At 37.4% G+C, this 20,476-nt stretch overlaps 1 protein-coding gene across 1 annotated transcript; it reads right to left on the minus strand.

The window, feature by feature from the left end:
- Positions 1-166: 166 nt before the first annotated feature.
- Positions 167-20,450, minus strand: rhoj (ras homolog family member J). Its single transcript, XM_057352288.1, has 5 exons — positions 19,583-20,450; positions 10,591-10,649; positions 6,813-6,977; positions 6,575-6,670; positions 167-4,633 (listed from the first exon to the last, which is right to left on the minus strand). Exons 1-5 carry the CDS (start codon positions 19,794-19,796, stop codon positions 4,487-4,489), a joined length of 681 nt encoding a protein of 226 aa, XP_057208271.1. The 5' UTR covers positions 19,797-20,450; the 3' UTR covers positions 167-4,486.
- Positions 20,451-20,476: the final 26 nt, after the last annotated feature.

Below are 20,476 nucleotides of genomic sequence, written 5' to 3' on the forward strand. Positions count from 1 at the left end.
AACATTTAAACTAAGGTAACGTTGTAATGACAACATATTGGCTATAATTAATGTTGAATGTGTACATGTACAGAGAAAGATTTTCAATTCAAATGTATTTGTACTGTAGCAATTTTTTATGACATCTTTACAAAGAATACTGCCAAACCCCTCTGAGTCAAGTAAAATTAATTGTAGTGAGAAAAATTCACTATAAAGAAAAATATACATCATTCTGGAAAGTATTCATGTGGCAAGTAGAAAGAGATGAGCACACATGAAACAGTAATAATGTTCAGTAGATATTTAAATGTTTGATTTGTCTTATTTCTCCGAAATCTTCTGGGCACCCCTTAAAACCCTCATGAGGTCACCAGACCCCAGTTTGAAACCCCTGGTTCTAAAGAACCTTTTTGCAAAGAATCCTTTTGTTAAACATAGGATCTGTATATTTTTTATGGAACCATACAGATAAAGATGACTCTTCTTTGGCAAAAAAAGCATTAATGTACCAGTAGATGGCAGAAGGCTCATTTGAATCCGTCTGAGGCAGCTTTTCACATCAATGTGATGTACTGTATAGATAACAGTTAATCTGAAAAGCCATCAATCTTTGTGAAGTAATGATATGTAAAAAGATTCCACCTCTATGCCTAAGGATGGTTATTTTATTAGATTTCATCACAACAAATAACATCATGAGTAAATGAGAACATGCAGTGAGTGATAATATAAATGCTATTATTAGGCATATTAAACATTATTGGAAGATACAATATTTCTGTACTGTGTCCTTTAACTGTTTAACATGTGTTATTGGATGTAAAGTTGGCAGTTTGCGCTGTTGAAAAACTTTCAGGTTTGTCTTTTACAAAAATGACTGACTTTAAAATGATCTTAGTGTATTGATCTTGCATTGGATTTTACACAGGCTATGTACACTCAGATCTTGCATGTGCCCCATCTATAGACACAACCTTTCAGATGGTACAGTTTACAATAAGCAACATAACAGGTTTACTTTGCACTACCAATTTGAGTCAGACTTTTTTTTTAATGTGTTTTATATAGGATGCATTTCCGTTCTTATCCCCCATAAGAACGGAAATGCATCCTATATAAAACACATTCATCAAGTGCATCTGGTATGTTTTTACACCTTGCTTATTATTAATATACCAAAGTTAATACTCGAAGAAACCAAATTTAAATTTGATCACAAGCTTTACTCACTCCATACATATATATTTACATTTTTAGTTTTGGCAAAGAAGGCTGTCACATTTTTATATATATAGCATATAAACCGATACATGAAATCTAAAGAAAAACATACTCAAAAATATTAAATACACTTCAAGTTCTGGCGACCAGTATCCAAACACTGATCATCTATTTGGGGTGACAGTAAATAAACAATTGCATAGGACAATGCAAGGCACAGTGTCATAAGTGCACTTTAAAAAACCGAGTGAGGAAACAAACTCTATGCTACATCAAAGGCAAGTGAACGAAGGCTCATCGTTCCTCTCTGTATAGAGCAGGTTTAATTCTTCATCCCGAGGAAGGTCACTAGCATCTTGTGGGCTCTGAAATGAAGTCCCTGAGGTCTAACTAAAGAACTAACCTGAAGAGCAATCATTAGAAATCGGTTCCAGGTCTGGTGTCCATGGCAGACGCTCTCATTGGACATTGGTAAAAGTGATAATGTGGAGACCTGCAAAATTCGTTCAAAGTTCTTTGGCTTATGGTTATCACCTTAAAGGTCCTTAGATTTTCACATGTGGCTGCTCAAAACAACCTGAGAAAATACAGTGAGTTCTTTTATAGATGGTTCAGTCACAAAGTCCAAAACAAAACAGTAAGGGCTGTATATAATAACGCCCATACCGTTCAACACACTGTATACCAAAATACAGTAGGGCACCAGTGAACATTTTGAAAACAAAGGCCACACATTTAAGCCAAATACATGAAAAGTCACTTACAAAAACGACTTACAAGAGTGGAGGATCATTGTTGGAGTCTACACTCGAGACCACAACAGGCCTACAAGCCTGTAGAACAAAGCCATTTGTGTCTGAGCTGCTCTTTAAAGGGGAAAACACGGGGGTGGCGCTTTGGCCAGAGGCAAAACAGAACAGATACACACTGTATAGGGCTGGTGCTTGTAAACCCATGACTGCTTCAGCTGAAACGGTGAACAATATGGTTGTTTTTGGTCAGCGGGGCTGACTTATTCTTAAACGTTGAAAATTACAGCATTTTTTAGAAATGTGTGTAGGCAGATGCATTTCAGAAGACATTAGCATGAAATGCAGCCCCTCAAATAAAAATTTCAATGCTTGTGATAAATATTAACAGCGCTGTTGTATGGCACGATTATTTTAACACCTACGTTCAACAGAGAAACTGGTCTAATGGCTTGCAAATACGTGACTAAGGACACTTAAAACCACGGAAAAACCACATACAATGGATGTTGTGTTAGATTTGACATCTGTACGCTAATGCTTTGCTAATGCTTTTAGCATTAGCTTCTTTCTCTCTTGGGAAAATATGCTAAAATATTGATGACAGACATACGTAAGACAGAGAATTGTGTCCAATCAAATGCATACGTAGACATCTCTTTTCCTGAAACCAACTGACAAGCAACAAATCGCTGATGTCCTTCTGAAACCTTGTATCTCCATATTTTGTGATTTCTTTTGAGCTTTAAATCATTATTATTAGTCAACCTTTATGTTTATCACTGCGTTTTGCAAATATCTAACTAATAAAATGTTTTAAAAAACTGCTTGTCAAGTTTGACAACACCGTATTTAATCGTTTAAAAAGTAGGGTGTTTTTTCCATTAACTGAAAAAACGAATTTTTCGAAGGTTTCGGAAGGACAGCGTCGAAATCATAGTTTATATTTATTGGATCCGCCCTTCATGTCCCACTAAAACTTGTTTCAGTAAAAAACATGTGACAGAAAGGTTCCTGAGGTTTTTTTTCTCGATTAGAGTTTTGGGTTCCTCGCCACCGTTTGCATACTGTTTTTGCACTATCTGCCTGACCGGGGGGGCTGCTTTAGAATCTTAAAGTTTTACTTAATTAATATTGCATATAGGAATTTATTATCTGTTATATTTGACCTGTGCTTCTCTCTCCTTTATCCTAATTGTGTGCTCTCACTGAGCGTGTGTGTGTGTGCGTACTTGTGTGTGTACGTACGTGTGTGTGTGTGTTGTGTGTGTGTGTGTGTGCGTGCGCATCCGTGTGTGTGTGTGTCTCTGTGTCTGTGTGTGTTGGTGCGTGTTGTGTGTGTGGAGTGTTTTGTGTGTGGGTGTGTGTGTTGGTGCGTGTTGTGTGTGTGGAGTGTTTTGTGTGTGGGTGTGTCTGTCTTCTGTGTTTTCAACCTTTTCTTGTTTTTGCAGGTACAACTTTGATTGTTTTGCTTGTAGTCAATGTGTCTCATGTACAGCTGCTTTGTAACAATGAAAATTGTAAAAGCGCTATATAAATAAAGTTGAGTTGAGTTGAGAAAACTTCTCAAGTTTTCATTATAAAAAAAATGCCAAGGAAATATAAAGATTCATATGGCACATACTTTTACACTCTTAGTGTAGAGTGTTGTTTTTGAATGTCTAGTTATGTAGTCATCTATCTGAATTATTACGTGCTGATGCTAATTTTGACCCAGAAGATGTGACAGAAAACTTGTCAAGTTTTCATTATTAAAAAAATGCCAAGGAAATATAAAGATTCATATGGCACAGTACACATATGTTTACACTCTTAGTGTAGAGTGTTATTTTTGAATGTGTAGTTATGTAGTCGTCTAATTGAATTATTACGTGCTGATGCTAATTTTGACCTGGAAGACTAATGAATTGTGTTAAAGACACACTTCTCTCTCTCTCTCTCTCTCTCTCTCTCTCTCTCTCTCTCTCTCTCTCTCTGTCTGGTCTCTGTAACATCTCTCTCTCTTTCTATTGATGAGCCGGCAAGCCTCCAGAGAATTTCCCTTATTAACTAGCTCAAACTGCTGAAGCATCAACTGTAGAAACAGCACAGTATTGATCTGAGGTGACTGAGAGCACCCGCCTTTACGGAGGAATGGATTTTCATTTTTCCATAAGCCTCGAGAAACCGTATAATGTACTCTGTTAAAAAAACCCAATGGCCCGGAGAAGAATCTGGCTTTTTTTAAATTTGAGATTGAAGACGTCGCCGCACGTCAATTACTAGTAAAATTCTTTGGTATGTGAACAGGTCCCTGCAAGGCAATTGGAGAAGAGTGTGCGTATGGTACGTGGATTAAGGCACTTCAACAATTGTCAGAGTAGCTCTCTATTAGGCGCACGTACTGAGGGTACGACCGCTCATTGTCTTGAGGGACGAGCTGATGGAGAAAGGAAGGATGTGCACCAGACTGGAGGCGGTTCGGAGGCTGGGGTCTGTGGTGTAGATGAAGCTTGGAAGGAGGCGTGGGTGTTCACAGTTGGAGATGTCTATCCTCACACGATAGCGCAGCAGCTCCTGCAGTGTGCGCAACATCTTTTCTTTTTCTTGGGGCTGAAGATAGTCAAGATGGCCTCATCAAACACTGTCTTTAGTCCTTTCTGAGTCAGCGCTGAACACTCGAGATAGCACTGAGCTCCAATCTGTGGGTTATAACAAACAGTATTTCGTCGCTTTCGGGTGGAATCCTCGCATCTCCAAAACCATTATTTTTCAGGAAATAAAAAAAACTACATATTTTTTGAGTTATTAAACATTGTATCGTGAAAGTTGGTATTATACCTTATATTGCTATCATATACTGTTGTGTACCAACATTAACACAACATTTCCCCAAAACCATGTTTAATCAGAGATACAAGGTTTATAACTTGGGAGCAGGGAGATACGAGATTACGTTGTCATTGATAAGAACGGTACGGACACAGACGTCGCTGCTGCCAGCAGTGTTCATCAAAGTCTGTGGTCGCGTTGAGCCTTTTGACAAGAGACGAGGCTTTAAGAGCTAATGAAAGCTAACGATTGTGGTTACACACATCTTCCTAAACTCTATTTTAAACGTTAGAGCTATGAGTGATGCAATACCCAAATAAAACGTTAAACAGGCTGTCTAATATAGGCGGAAATTAATCTGCACGCAAATAAAGTCGGCGGTCGCGTTGAGCCTCTTGACGAGAAAAGGCTTCAATCGTTAACCAAAGCTAACGACTGTGGTTACATACATCTTCCTAAACTCTACTTTAAAGGTTTAAGAACTATAAGTGATGTAATACAAAAAACGATGAGCTGACTAGGCTGTCTAATAGGCGGAAATTAGCTGAATCTGCTCGCAAATTTACCTTCGTGGCTCACGGGCTTCCTTCTACACCGAAGCATTACAGCTATCGATTTTTAACAAAACAGGCCTACTCAAATGTATCTAACCTAACTATTTTCACTCGTTATTGTCTAAAAAACTTTTAATCAGGAGACGTAATGCCGAGAAGCTCCTGTGGAGTGAAGAAGAGGTGGAGTTACGAGACTTCTCAGACAGTAGAAGTGTCCAATGGAGTTAAGAGATTTGCTCTCAAACTATTTTCAACACTTTAGATTGGTTAATAATTTGTAAAAATAACAGACCCACATGGGGACTGACCAATAGCATCGATTTGTGAAAAAATATGAAATTGACCAAATTTGGACATAGGAGGTTTCCGCCCGACAGCGACGATTTGTAATATAAAAATAAATTATGTTAATCCCAAAGTCCGTTTACGGAAGTCGTACCACATGGCGGCCATGTTTGCCATGCCTCCGGGCAACTATTTACATCATAGCAAGTCCACAGTCCTATCTACTTGAATGGGGGAAGACTGATGTTTCTAAAAATCACAGTTCTCGAGGTCGCTACAGCGCATGCGCACAGACCGGCAAGGACGTCACAAGAGCCCCGTCCTAGAAAATCGTCAGTCTTTATCGATTGACGTTTGGCTCTTTTTACTGGAAGGCGGGACTTTGTTCGCTAGAGCGGCCATTTTGTAATGGAAGTGGGGCATCTTCATATCTATTATTTTTGGTTAATCCTTAAATTACCCAAAGCAGATTTACTGTTTATCTCTTGATCATTTTATAATTCATTTGACATTTAGATTATTTCTAATTCAATGCAAAGTACAGTAATTACACGTGTTTGTGTGTAAATCTGTGTTAATGTTCAAATGCAGAAATCGTGACTTTTCAATACGTTTGAATCTTTTGTAAATGTTTTCTTTTTAAATTGAGGATTTATGATAATCAGGATTTACAAATTAATCCACATTTACAATAATCTGGATGCATTGGTATTAGAAAGAAGATAAATTGTGTGCGTCCGCACCTGTTATGAATCTTTTGTTAAAATCTTTTCTGCACAAATAAGTGCTTGTTCATGAATGTGACCCACAGACCCAGGAGCAACCTGGGGTTAAGTGTTAAACTCACAGTGGTGCTAATTAATGAACACACAATTGTAAGAATTTTAAGGTCAAAATCGGAAATGCACCGATATATCCGCCAATAATCAGTATCGGTCGACAAAAGCAATTTCAAAATCAACATTACATCACCTCTCTGGCCAGTTTGAGGCCCTGCTCATAGCTCAGAGGCTTCTCCTTCATCTGAAGCAGGCGGGCCAGTGTCTTTGGGTCATCACGCAAGTCAATCTGAATAAAAAAGTAGAAATGTAAATAGTTATTCTATTTTTTGACAATTGATATCAATTATCTGATTTAATTTTTTGTTCATAGGAAGCCCTTTACTGTATGAACTACAACCTTTCAGATTTAGAAACTATATCTCTTGCACCTGTGTTCCGATGAGGATGTAGGGCACATGAGGCATGCAGGATTTGAGCTCGGGTACCCATTCCTCCTGCACATTGTGATAGGAAGCCGGATTCACGACGGAGAAGCAGATGAGAAAGACGTCAGTGTTGGGGTAGGAGAGCGGCCGCAGCTGGTTGTAATCCTCCTGTAACATAAGAAAGAATGGCTTAGTGCTGCTATTCGTTCCATTGAGTTCATTTTTCTTACAGTTAAAATACACAAAAGCTCATTTGGATTAAATAATAATGGTTGTCATTGTCATAAAATAAATTCATACAAGAAGATCAGGACCCCAACACAAAGCGGTTTGATATTATACCGCTACTTTCGAAATAAATGAAGGGGCTTGAAATATTAATTTGAGTTTAAAATTTTCATTTTGTGAGAAAAAGGTTTCATGGAGCGCAGTTTAGTAGTCCTTATCCATAAATAAGGTCAAAATGCCACATTCAACCAATTAGAAGATAATTATTAACAAACTTTTTTTAAATAAAAAAAAAGTTAAATAAAAGGAATGTAAACACTGTAAAACTGATTTGTTGTTTTAACTTAAAAAATGAAGTTAGCCGGCTGCCTTAACATTTTTCGTTAATTCAATTTAAAAATTAGGGCTGTCAAAGCGTTAACGCATGCGATTAATTTTTTTCAGATTAACGTGTATTTTTATATAATCACGCTCTCATTCTTAAACCTGCGGCGGTGACTCCTGTCATTAATGTTAATCAAAGAACAAAAGAAAAGAGGAATTCAATGTGTTTTGTAGCTTAAATTCTGTATTTAATTTAGAATGTAGCATTAAAGACTGTTAAGTTTTAGAACTTAATTCAATTTCTGTATATTTCCTATACCTGTTAAGACATGAGAGCTCTCAGTTATTCTGTACTTAAGTGTTTAACGGCTATAATTAATGTTAAAATAAAGAAAAAATGATCAATTTAATGGAGACATCAGTTGCAGTACTAATATCAGAATGTTGGCTTTCATTCATAAAATGATGCTGTTAAAGAAATCTGTTGTTTCTACATTAATTTGGAGATTAAATGTGAAATTATTATAATGTAAACGTATATTTAAAAACATTAATGTTATGTGCGATTAATCGTGATTCATTTTTTTAATCGATTGACAGCACTATTAAAAATATTACTTGACATAACAATTTTGCATCAAATTCACGTCATAAACAATATTTTTTTACGTTGAATTAACTAAAAAATTTAAGGCAGCCAAGTAACTTAATTTATTAAGTTGAAACAACAAATACATTTGTACAGGTTGTACAATGCTTTGACTAACCACTGTATGAATGCTAACATTATGCATTTTGCAGATGCTTTTATCCGACACAACTCACAAAGTTAATATTGAAGTATTTTACATTGACTTTTCAGGTAGGCAAAGTCAAAGCACAAAGTATAAAACAGATCCTGAAGAATCCTAATTCACTAAATGTAGAATTGACCAAGACCACTATCAATACGCATGACCCTGTAAAATAAAAACGAATACATATATTTTACATTAGGCCTTTAATGTCTCTGCGCTGAATGACACCTCTGCACCAATGCCAGCATCCTGTAAAAGTCAGTTCTTCTGGAGCGCCATTGATCTCACAGCCAGTGATCAATAGAAGAGCAGGTCCAGACCTCACAAAGATGCTCCTCAGCATTGGTGTACTGCCTACTGTGGCAGATGTGCTAAATTAAAAAAGTTTTATTTACTTGACACTGTGCAGTGCATCAGTCTGCGAGATATAAAGCAACACATCTCAAACGGTGCTTTCCACTTGATGTCTAAAGAAACATTTATGTAATTATATCAAACTGAACAGTATGCTTACATTATGTTTTGCTTAGTTTATTGCTACTTAAGGTACTTAATTGCTACTTTGTTTTGCATTAGCAGAGAAGTGATCCTTAAGTGGAACCCAAGTGCCCTTTGGGTGGGCCTACTGTAATTATATATATTATATACAGTATGTACGTACAGTATGCTAATCTGTACCTTATAGTTCACCCAAAAATGTACTCTTCCTCTTGTAATTTCAAACCTGTATGACTTTCATCTGCAGAAAATATTTGGAAGAATGTTGGTAGCTGAACAATGATGACAGACTTTTCAACTATCCCTTTAAACATCCTTTGTAAAAATCCCTTAATGCTAGACTGCTTATTGCGTGTTTTGGTATAACCACTTATTATTTATTTATTTTGTCTTTATTTATTCAAATGTATGCATTGCTAGAAACTTGTATGTCATGACCTTGGGCAAACTGTCAAGTCAAAGATGACAGACAGCTTATAAAATGATTCTTAAATTAGTGCCACACTAACTAGGGCTAGACAAAAGCACCCCAATACTTAAAAATGACTGCAATGGTCATCATGGAAATAAAAAAATGGTTTAAAATGAATTCACTACCTATACACAAAAATACTCAAAAAGATGCCTCATTTTTAATATTTGTTATAATTTAGAACATCATTTTTTAGAGGTACGCTGTTGTCTTATTCATCAGCAATTTGTGCAGGTTATTTTCCCAAAACTTTTTTTCTTGAAAATCTCCAAATAAAAGTGCTAAATGCAAAATGCTGAATGAAAAGAAAAAGAGAAACCCAACTGAGGCTGTACATAAAACAACAAAAAAGCTAGCAGACAACCAAAACATTCCTAAGTTAACAAAAATTGGGCTCACAAGCTGAAAAATAGTTTAAATGGATGTAAAAGAGGAAGTGGTCAACAACGACACATCATACAAACAAGTTCCTCATACTGTATATGTTTTTGATATTACCGGTCAAAAGTTTTGGGACACTTGACTGAAATGTTTCTCATTATTTAAAAAAAACTTTTGATCTGAAGCCGTATGCTTAAATGTCTGAAATTAGTTTAGTAGACAAAATGATAATTTTTGCAAACATACATGTTTTTTTGACATGATTATTTAATAAAAAAATGTTTTTGAAATGGATGACTTTGACTGAATAATGAAGAAAGAACAGCCAATAAAATCACATTAATATTGTTTAAAAAGCATGCTTGATAAAATGACAAGAAAACATTTCTGCAATGAAGATCATAAAATATAACAGGTTTTAATTTGTTGTTTTTGGTTTTTAGTTAAACATAATTCCTATAGTTCCCTTTGTTTAATTTCATAATTTTGATGAGTTTATTTTAATTCTAAAATGTGGGGAAAATATAAGCACATAGTGAGTAAATGTCTCAAAACTTTTGACCGGTAGTGTACAATTTTTTGCAATATACATTCTAAAATGAATATATGGTCCCTCAATATGGGACAGATAATGTCTGAAGACACATAAGAAGAGTAAATGTGGGTGTATCTTTACTAGTCTTTGATTTTCAGATTCGTTTCTTCAGGCTATATTGTGTGTTTCTCTTTGAAGATCTACTGTCGTGAGCCAAAAACCAAAATCATTACAGTGAGCCAGAAGCGACACAACAAACCAAGCATTGATGTGATTTTACAGCCTGCAGTTTAATTTACAACATTATTCAAAACAGGTTGTAAATTGGACTATTAAACTCGAATTGCTATTCGAAATGAGTTTACACTCATCTTGAGACTATTGTTACAGGTAGTGTAGTTTAATATTCAACCACTATTACCGTGTGTTAAATAACACCATTAAATTTAAACAGTCAAACGCTGAGGTTGTTATCATTTTGAGGTTTACCATACACTAATATTATGTTGTTATTATGCTATGCGGAGCTATGAAATATTATCTTACCTGTCCAGCAGTATCGTACAATCCCAGCAAGTGCTGTCTCCCAGATACCATTACATTTACTGAAAAAAAGAAGACAGTTTGTTACATTAAATAATACATTTTCACGTGTTGTAACACAGCTCTCTGATGTGCTTCCAGAATCTGCTGTTGGTTGTGATCAAAAGTTGATATGGACCAGGTCAACAGCAAGGGGTGTTGGGTTTTGTAAAAGAGGGCGTGTGTGTAACGTTTCGTTCTGCGTGGTGGTGAGGGCGAGAGAAAGGCTGTGTTGACACAAAAACCCAAACAAGCCGGACTTTTGTCATCAAATAACACCCAATGAAGGAAACTCTGCTGAGGATAACAGGATAACATCTGGACTGAACATGAATTTCACTGAGTTATCAAACAAAAGGGTCTCATCTCAAGCCCACTGAGGACTTAGTGGTTTGATAAAGCTGATTCACTTTGAAGGAATTTGTTTTTGCGAGATATTTTTCCATGGGGTCTTCAGAAGAGACTACAGCACAAGAAGAGAAAGCAAATTTGTTTATTGGCTTTTGCCATGTGTGGTACCACCTACACCTGCATTGTTCAGGTTCAAGTGTGCATTATACATTTCTGTCATGTTCAAAACGCTGTAAAAATTAAGATATTTAGAAGTCAAATTATAATATTGTAAAAAAAAACATGGTTGGAATAAAATACATTCCTAACTGAACTAAAATAGCCCCTATCAGATTGTTCATGCACCCAGTTCTTTTAAAGAAACCCTAGGCTCTATGATTTTCTGGAATACTGATGTTCCCATTCAATGCCTCAGGTAAATCCCAGGATTTTATTCAATACATGGTAACCCACCAGCTTCATTCAGTTCTTATCACAAACGCAGTAAAGACAGACCTGGATAAACCAAAGCCCCCCCAACCCCCCCGCAAACCAAAGCTATAGATTTAACCATATATGGCTACACTATTTGGAGACGAGCATACAAGAAGATAGCAGAGAAGAGACAACACCCCTGCATAACACAAGGAAACACAACTAGTAAAATAATCTAAATTTAGATTAATCAGATTAAACACTCAAAATTAATGACTCAGAAAGACAGTGTAAATCCTAAAAATGTTATTCCACCTATAGAAAAAAATAACCAAAATTGACAAGGATACCGAACGTGATGCCTGGAGGGGAAATGTGCACAATATTAAATAGTTTTAATGACCGTTAAGGTTTAAGTAACGCATCCAAATAAAAGTGAGCACTAAAAAAATATTTGCTTTCATTTTTAGGTGAACTATCCCTTTAACGTTTTTTAAAATACAATCAGTTTGGCATTTCAACTTTTTTACATTACATCAGCACAAAATAAAGCCAATTTCAGCTCAATAAATACAATTATTAACTCAATTATTCTTAGTTATATCAATTATTATATATAACCTTCATATCATCTCACCACTGGGCAATTGAAAACATTATGTTGAAATCACTTGTAAAGCCAATTAAGTTGATTGTTCTTAAATATTTAAGGTGGCAAAGATTTTTTGTGAATGGAAGAAAAGGAAAAACTGAACTGGTTGAAGGCACAATTTTACAAAAGTGCAAACTACAGTGTATAAAAGAAAATTGCCTGGTTTCAGCCAAGGCTTAAACCTACAGTAATCCCAGATTAAAATGCATGTTTGAGCTGTCTTAACTGAAAGATATCTTAAACGTCAGTGCCAATGTTTTGTCCTAAGTTTCAGACCAGTAATGTTTTTCTAAGCTACGTTTATAAAAGATGCTTAAAAACACGACTTTAACTAAGCCTAAGCCCTGCCTGTGAAACCAGGCCTATATGTTATATTTAATAATAAAAAAAGGTTCACAGGAAATAAAGCACATTGACCAGTCAGTTTAAGTTATTATTTTTTATTGATCAGTTTTTTTTATTAAAAAAGCCATTCTCCTTTGTGCACATGTTGTTTTGCTCTTTAAATTTTTCGCTTCGGTTAAATTCCAAGCACAACACGCACACACAAATTGCTTTTTTAATTATATATTGAAATAATGGTAAAGACGTCAATTCTCCTTGGTCAGACACCACTTTTGGCCTCTACTGTACTGTACCTGTCATATTGGTCAATGTTGGGTGAACCCAATCGCTTTTAGACTGTTAGACAACACTGTCACATAAACAGCAGATCTCTGCTGGACGACCACTCCATTGATTCTATGTATTCTTTTATGTATCTTGTAGTGAAACAAAAACTGTTTTTGAAAGATCTTTTGAAGGAATTTCATTTGGAAGGAGTCGCATTTACTGTTCCCTGAACGAGGAATGCGTTCTTGAAACACGGCTTGATACATTGAATACATATTTTTAACAGTTCAGGTCGGCCAGGGGAGTGATAAGCAGCAAAAGGAACCCTTAAAAAGACACTACAGAGCCCTACAGCGGTCTTTATGCACCGCTTTACTGTTTCATTTGATCGTGCCAAGCACTTGTTTCATAAATTATGAGTACAATTAAGAAGGGACTATGCGCCCTTAGAGGTTACGGGGCACTTTTGAAATTCAAATGTCGTATCTAAAACTAATCTCAAGGCTAAATTTAACAATCGTGTTCTCAGTGCTGGGGACAAGAGTCAAATACTAAGCAGAGCAAGCGCTAATGCTCCTAGCTTAGCCTCTTAAAGGAGCATGTGGGGGGTCAACAATGAGGGGTGTGCAAGAACCTCCAGGGTCACGTTTTTCTAGAAGATACGATGAGGCATTTCTGCTGTGAGAAGATGTCCGGACAGTATTGTGATTAGATGTTCTGAGAACTTGTTCCCCGTGGAGCATGAGGACGAAACCGAAATTGTTGCCATGAGTCTGTCGCTGGATATCAGCTGTTCCTGGCAGGTCCATTTACAAGCACAATACTCTTCGCCTCGAGGGGCCTGGCTAAATAAGGAATACACACCGAACGTTTGATCTCACGGTGCAGTGCAGGCTCTGACTCTCACTATGCCTATAAGCGAGGTGAACTTGAGACCGAGCCGGCGTGAGGTAAAAGATTGAGAAACAGATGACATCTGTGCGAGCGAGACAGAACGTGCACGTGGGTGGAGATGGAGAAGGTTCACTGAGACTCTGAGTTAGACCCTCAGCTGTTGTTTCTGGTCAGCTGCCTCTCCCCGAGAGCTTTCTCCAAACCCCAGCCCCCATTCTGTGGCCTGGAGAGAACGGAATGTTTACAGCCTAACCTCGAGCCCAGTCCAATGTTGTGAAACGTGATTTGGGGTGTCAGAGAACCCCCCTGTGTGCCCCTACAGGCCTCTTCACGGTATTCTTTATACATCTTTTCTCGTTCACAGATGGCCAGTGACATTTGAGTAGACTGCAGCCACTATACTGAAATCGGCCCATGAGAGGTAAACAATTGTATAAATTTTCACATGGTAATATCAACAGACCGTTTTCTATTTAAATTCAGACATTTCCCACTCCGGCACCAGTGCATTAAGACACAAGTATCGACCATTTGCTGTAGTTTCTCTATTACTGTGCTCGCCCGTAAATGCCGCCCATTCTTAAAGTTGGAGAGTGTCCAATAAGCAAAATACCTGTAACATTCTCTTTCAGCAATAAATTTGGCTTTGCTCTTACAAATCTGTAGAATCATTTGCATTAAAATAAACAGCCAAAGATAACTCAACTCGAAAAGGGAATAAGGTTAACACAAATCAACAAAACCCCAAATCACAAACATACAAAGGCTCGCCCTCTTTCACATATTTAAGAAAGGATGCTTAAAGCATACAAACCTTTTCTATACATCATGGTCATCGTGACTTAGATTTCCATTATTTCTTACTCAATAGCAGCTGTACACAAAATGGATGAACCCAACAAACAGGATATAAATTAAAGCGATAGGGTGAACTATGCTGGGTTTTGCCCAATATTCTGGTTTCTCTCAACCCATGGTTGGGTTAAATATGGACATTTTCTACCCAAAAAGTGCACACACTCAAATGTGCTTAAAGTGCTCTATTTTTACGAACTAATTTTGTATATTTTTAGTACACTGAGTACACATTTAATGTGTGACGATAGAGAACTAAGTACATTATGGAAGTGTACTTAAATAAAGTGTACTTAGTGCTCTTTTTACCGGGGTAAGTTAATTTAACCCACCGGTTTGGGTTTGTCCCTATTCTGATCCAAACAGATGTAACATTTTGTGTACTTAGAAAAAAAATGCTAAATGCATCCAGTGACTTTATATCTGTGCTTGCAGTGTGGTGATGTGTGCATTGTTTTATTTTTAGTATTTGCCATTTCTAGAGCAAAGTGTGATTTCAAAACCTTCTGTCACTCGTGTTTCTATAAGAGACACTCGTGGGTCAAAGTGCAGATGAAGCCACTGGGTTTTATCTTGATTTGATTCCTGTTGCTGCAGCACCGTTCCTGCCAGAGTGTCTAAGTGCAGGAAATACACATGCACATTTTGCATTGTCTATCTAAAAAATGCATTAATGTGATTAATTTTGTGATTTCCGAAGCCAAGAGTTTGAGCATGGCCCTTACACAGCACTTATAGTGAAACTGAGCTTTTTTTTTTTTAGTGGTGAACTGCAGCAAGTCTATACAGTCAACAAATCAATGTGTACTGTATAATATGAATGGCATCCACAAACAGAAATTCTGTCATCATTTATTCACCCTCATGTTGTGCAAAACCTGTATATTAGTGTTTCTTCTGTGGAACACAAAATAAGATATTTTGAGAAATGTCTCAGTGGTTTTGTGTCCATATGATGGAAGTCAATGGGGGCTAATGTTGTTTGGTTACCAGCGTTCTTTAAAATATCTTCTTTTGTGTTATGCAGAAGAAAAGAAAGTCACGCAGGTTTGAAATGACATGAGGGTAAATAAATGAAAGAATTTTCATGTTTGGTTAAACTACTTGTATTTAATGCCTGTAATTCAGTGGTTCTCAACCTGGGGGCCGCAAGATGGTTCGAGGGGGCCACAGATTTTGTGGCATTTTAGATATAGATATTTATAATACATCTTGTGCAATCAAACATCAGAAAAACAACACCACCAACCAAAAGAATTGATGTTTTAGCATTGTTTAACTGAATATTTTCTTGGTTTAATTAAAATTTTAAGTTTAAGATTATAAGTCTTTATTTGGGGGGCCGCAAAGCAATGCACTCTACACAAAGGGGTCTTACAACAAAAAAGTTTGAGAACCACTGCTGTAATTCATACAAATACATTTTAAATTGCTTCATCAAACAATACCTTAATCCTTTTTGTTGTGTTTCTGTAAAGATGTAAAACCCCCGAGATCGGAATTTAACTAAACTGAAACTTAGATGATATCTATTTAACACACTCTGCCTCTATTCTAAAGAGTCACAAATGACTGAAGCATAATGAGAAAACCATAGGTGTTAAATTAAGTGATCCGTGCCTGTGCGGCACCAGCTGTGCTGAATGGAGTGATGCAGGGCTGGGCAGAAAATATGGCAAACAGCATAAAATCGCATAAATACAGTAAACATTATGCTTGATTTGAACCGCAAGCTTGATATGAGCTATCAACAAAAGCGGCAACGTCAGATTTCTAGAAGATTAGTTCTGATTTGCGTATGAAAAACGTATGCATTTCCAAACCCTATAAGCCAGTTTGGAAGTCCACCCCCCTACGTGAACGAGTGTTTTATCAATGAAAGCCTTCCATCTGCTTTGGCCATTTAAATAAGCACGCCAAAAGTCTGTTCCCTCATGTACACGGCAGTATCATTGGCAGATTAGCTGATTTTGTTAGCGGTCTAGTGAGAGCGTCACCAGACGATGAGTCATCTTGTAACACATTAGCAGGCACCGTGTTTTGGAGTGGGAATGTCATCCGTTTGTTTTGGACAAGGGAATTCTGATCCCAAGGGATTAATGGACGGAAATCACAGTCCCTCGGGCAGAGCACCAGCCCTGGTGGATTGCAGTGATAATGAGTATCAGTTCACTCCCTGAAATGTCATACAATGTTGCCTGAATACAAGAATATTCCCCATTTCCTAATTCATTACATTATTGCGTATAATCAAATTACAACCAGTAATTCAAATAAGCATTTCAGTATTTGATGCATTTTGAAAACGTCCACAAAAAAGAATCTACAAAACATTTCCTCACTGAATTTTGAGATGATTTTTAAATGTTTTCTATTGCACTCTTTCTATAGTTGCTGAACAATGAATGGAATAAATGACAGTTTCTAGAAACAATTCTATCATAGCTGCACAGTAAAGCTTTCAGTGGCCTACAATGGGAGCTCTGTGCTCTTTAGTCTGGCCATGAAGCCACCGTGTGACAATTCACTACATTATTATGATGCCGTGTCAAGACCCCGTCCATGTGAAGACAGCAATTGAGCCCTAATGTGAATGCAGGCAATTGATTGGTCCGGCGTCCCGTTGTATGTAGAGGAAGAATATTGCCTCTATTCTCTCCCACTCTACATCTCTATTACGAACTTGCAAGAACTTCTGTGGGACTTTGCATACATACCCAATGATGTGTAGAGTGCTGATCCCAGAAAATCTCTCTGTATGAATAAATAACAGTCTATATATTAAATTCAGGTCAGGCCAATTTAAAGGAGTAGTTCACCTTCAAAATGAAAATTCTGTCATCATTTTTGTCTTATCTTCATTTGCGAAGAAAGAAAGTAATATTCATTTTGAAGGTGAACTCATTTAAAGGGTTTTACTGGATTACGTACATTTTTCACCGAATGTGCTGTAAATGACGCCTATCCAACTCCAAAAAGTGTTTATGTGGTTTTCAATTGGAATTCATATCTGCTCGCCAGCCAGTACAGAATAAAAGACCCAAATAAAAGTAATTTTTGGAGTCCCTCCACTGTTTCATGTCCTTAAAGGTGAAGCGTGTGATTTCTGAGACACAAGTAATAAGAAAATCGCACATTTAATTGGTGTTTTCATACTTCCTGTAAATCTTTCCATCTCATTCAGCTTCCAAGAGTTTACCACTTGAGGTTTTACTCATTATTTGGCTTGACTGAGTTCAGTCAGTGGAGTCCTGAGCCTTCACTGGCCAGCTGGAGAAAATTACAACACAGGATACTATTAAAAACGTACAAAAAAGGAAAAGTGTCTTTTTTGGCACAGCCCCGATAAACACGTATTTAGTGATTATATGGACCATTAGAAAGAAACGTGTCTTAGAAAGTGCTTTGTCAACACCCGTTTAGAACTTCCGGCTTATAATAAAACTTGGAGGGATGCGTATAATCAATTATTTCCAGACAAAACGTAATATTTTTTGTCTTTGTCTTTGCCAAGTCACAAACTCCTATTCAGCATCAAGCAAACAAGAACATTCAAACATCTATCAATACAGCCTTAAAGAGATTTTGCTTTAAAGGCTAAATATGAAATTGCAGCATACAGCCCTCTAGTACCTTCTGTTTTTCTATTAGAAGAATAACACATTTGAAATAGACATAATGTGTTTTAGTGAGGTTTAAAACATGCAGTGCATAAATAAAGCAAATTTTTGAATAATACATTACTTGACTAAAAATAGATTAACCTTAAAATGAACATGAATGTTCTGTTAATTCTGAGTGATATAGAAACTGACATTGAGGGTTTAGTAAAACAGTCTTCTGGGGAACTTACTCATCTGGAAAAGGTTTTGAGGCACCTTTACAACTCGGTACACTTAAAGTGATCCTTCACCCAAAAATGAAATTCTGTCATCATTTACTCACCTTCGAGTTATTCCAAATGTGTATAAATTTCTATGTTCTGACGAACACAGAGAAAGATATTTGGAAGAATGCTTATATGCACACCCATTGACTCCCATAGTAGGAAAAATTACTTTATCTTTTTTTGTTCTGTTGAACACAAAAGAAGACATTTTGAAGAATGTAGGACAGCAAACAGTTTTGGGGCACTTTTGACTACCGTTGTTTTTTTCCTACTATGGTAGTCAATGGGTGTTGAGATCTGTTTGGTTATAAGCAGTATTCCAAATATCTTTCTCTGTGTTCATCAGAACAAAGAAATGTATACACATTTGGAACAAATGAAAATTCTGTCATCATTTACTCACCCTCAGATTGTTCCAAACCTGTATGAATTTCTTTGTTCTGCTTAACACAAAGGAAGATATTTGGCAGAATGTCAGTAACGGAGCAGATCTCCCATAGTATTTATTTTCCCTACTATCTTCCTTTGTGTTTAGCAGAACAAAGAAATTCATACAGGTTTGGAACAATCTGAGGGTGAGTAAATGATGACAGAATTTTCATTTCCAGGTGAACTATCACTTTAAGAGGACATTTGAGGGTATTCCACCAGTGGGGCAATGAGGAATTTCTATATCCCTAATTGTATTTTAACAGGGCACACCACAACAAAACATAACAGAACAGTCTGGACGAGCAACTCCTTACTTGTCATTCTTGCACTCAAGTTGTTTAAAGGTTCTTTGTAAAAGTCATGATGTTGGAACAGAGCTATACTCACTCACAGAGGATGTTGGGGCTGACCTCAGCTCCACTGTGTAATTACCCTCATAAGATTCTCAAAGCGTTCATGCTTATGGCAAGAGGGGCTTTCCCCTGCAGATAACCAAAGCTTTTACGCCTTGTGTATGAATGTGATTCACAAGTGTTCAGACAGAAAGAGAGCGTTCAAACACTTAAATTTCTTGTGATCAACAGGTTGCGCGAGCTCTTACTGATGCGCGGCTCGTTACTCGCAGACGCGCGATACTTCCTGAGCTCTTGTGTCTTGTGCTTTAACCTTATCTAAAAATCTTTGTGTTGACTGCTCTATCGGCCCTCAGTCCTCGCTCTGGCAGTCGGATACATCTCCTCTTTCAGACAGCTATTCTTGGGACCGTCCCCTACTCGACTGTAGTGGGGGTCGTAGCCTACGTGAGGATTAGGTAGACATATGGTACATTTCATAAAAACAGGTTTTGAGCATCTTACCCGCATAATGATCGAATACAGTCGGCACATATTCCTCCGGAAAAGCATCGTTTGCATAACTCATCAGCAAACAGGTTTTCCCGACCGCTCCGTCGCCGACCACGACACATTTCAACATCTTTTTGGCCGCAATATCGAGAGGATCATCCCGATCGCTTCCATCCTCAACCATTTCCACAGCATTCTGCCCACTTTTCGAGCCGAGAGTAGGCATGATAGTTGTCCTGAAGTCTTTAAACTAAATTCACCACAGGTACTAAACCACTCACAAAATCAGAACATATCCCGCTACTGTAAACGTAACCGTACGTGAAACACTCGACTTGACGCGTCTCGTGAGCCGATCAGTGCCCGATCAAATCCGTCAAGTAGGTGACCCACGCGTTAGCTCTCGCACCCCAAACAATCCGACGCCATCGACAGCAGTTGTATGCGAACTTGCGATAACTCCTACAACTTGCATCCCGTTGTTTTTACATTTCTCTAGTCCAACGACGAAACCGCGTATCTGGCCACGGTTTAATCCCTCGATACTCCAAACAGCTTTTTACATTCGCTCCTGCGCGGCTACGCATCGTCAGTGTCAGGAAATCATTGGTTTCCTTGAGATTCCATATTAGGCAGGAGTGGGTTGAGAACAATAGGGGCTCTGTCCGCAGCCCACTCAGACAGGCAAACTTAAGCAGCGCAGGAGGGGGAGAGAGGGGGCTTTATCCCAACTCTCTGCATTTCCTAAAATGTGGCGTTACAGAGAAGGACTCCAGGTGGTTCGCCAAACTGTACATATGGCCTTTCTTTCTTTCTTTCTTTCTTTCTTTCTTTCTTTCTTTCTTTCTTTCTTTCTTTCTTTCTTTCTTTCTTTCTTTCTTTCTTTCTTTTATCCGTCATCATTCT

The sequence above is a fragment of the Triplophysa rosa genome, linkage group LG15 (genome assembly GCF_024868665.1).
Source record: "Triplophysa rosa linkage group LG15, Trosa_1v2, whole genome shotgun sequence".
NCBI lineage: Eukaryota > Metazoa > Chordata > Actinopteri > Cypriniformes > Nemacheilidae > Triplophysa > Triplophysa rosa.

Coding starts and splice junctions, on each gene's coding strand:
- rhoj (XM_057352288.1), bottom strand. CDS start 19,796: ATGCCTACTCTCGGCTCGAAAAGTGGGCAGAATGCTGTGGAAATGGTT. Junction 10,650..19,582: donor TGTATTCGATCATTATGCGG/GTAAGATGCTCA, acceptor TCTTTTTTTCAG/TAAATGTAATGGTATCTGGG. Junction 4,634..6,574: donor GCCTCAAACTGGCCAGAGAG/GTGATGTAATGT, acceptor TATAACCCACAG/ATTGGAGCTCAGTGCTATCT.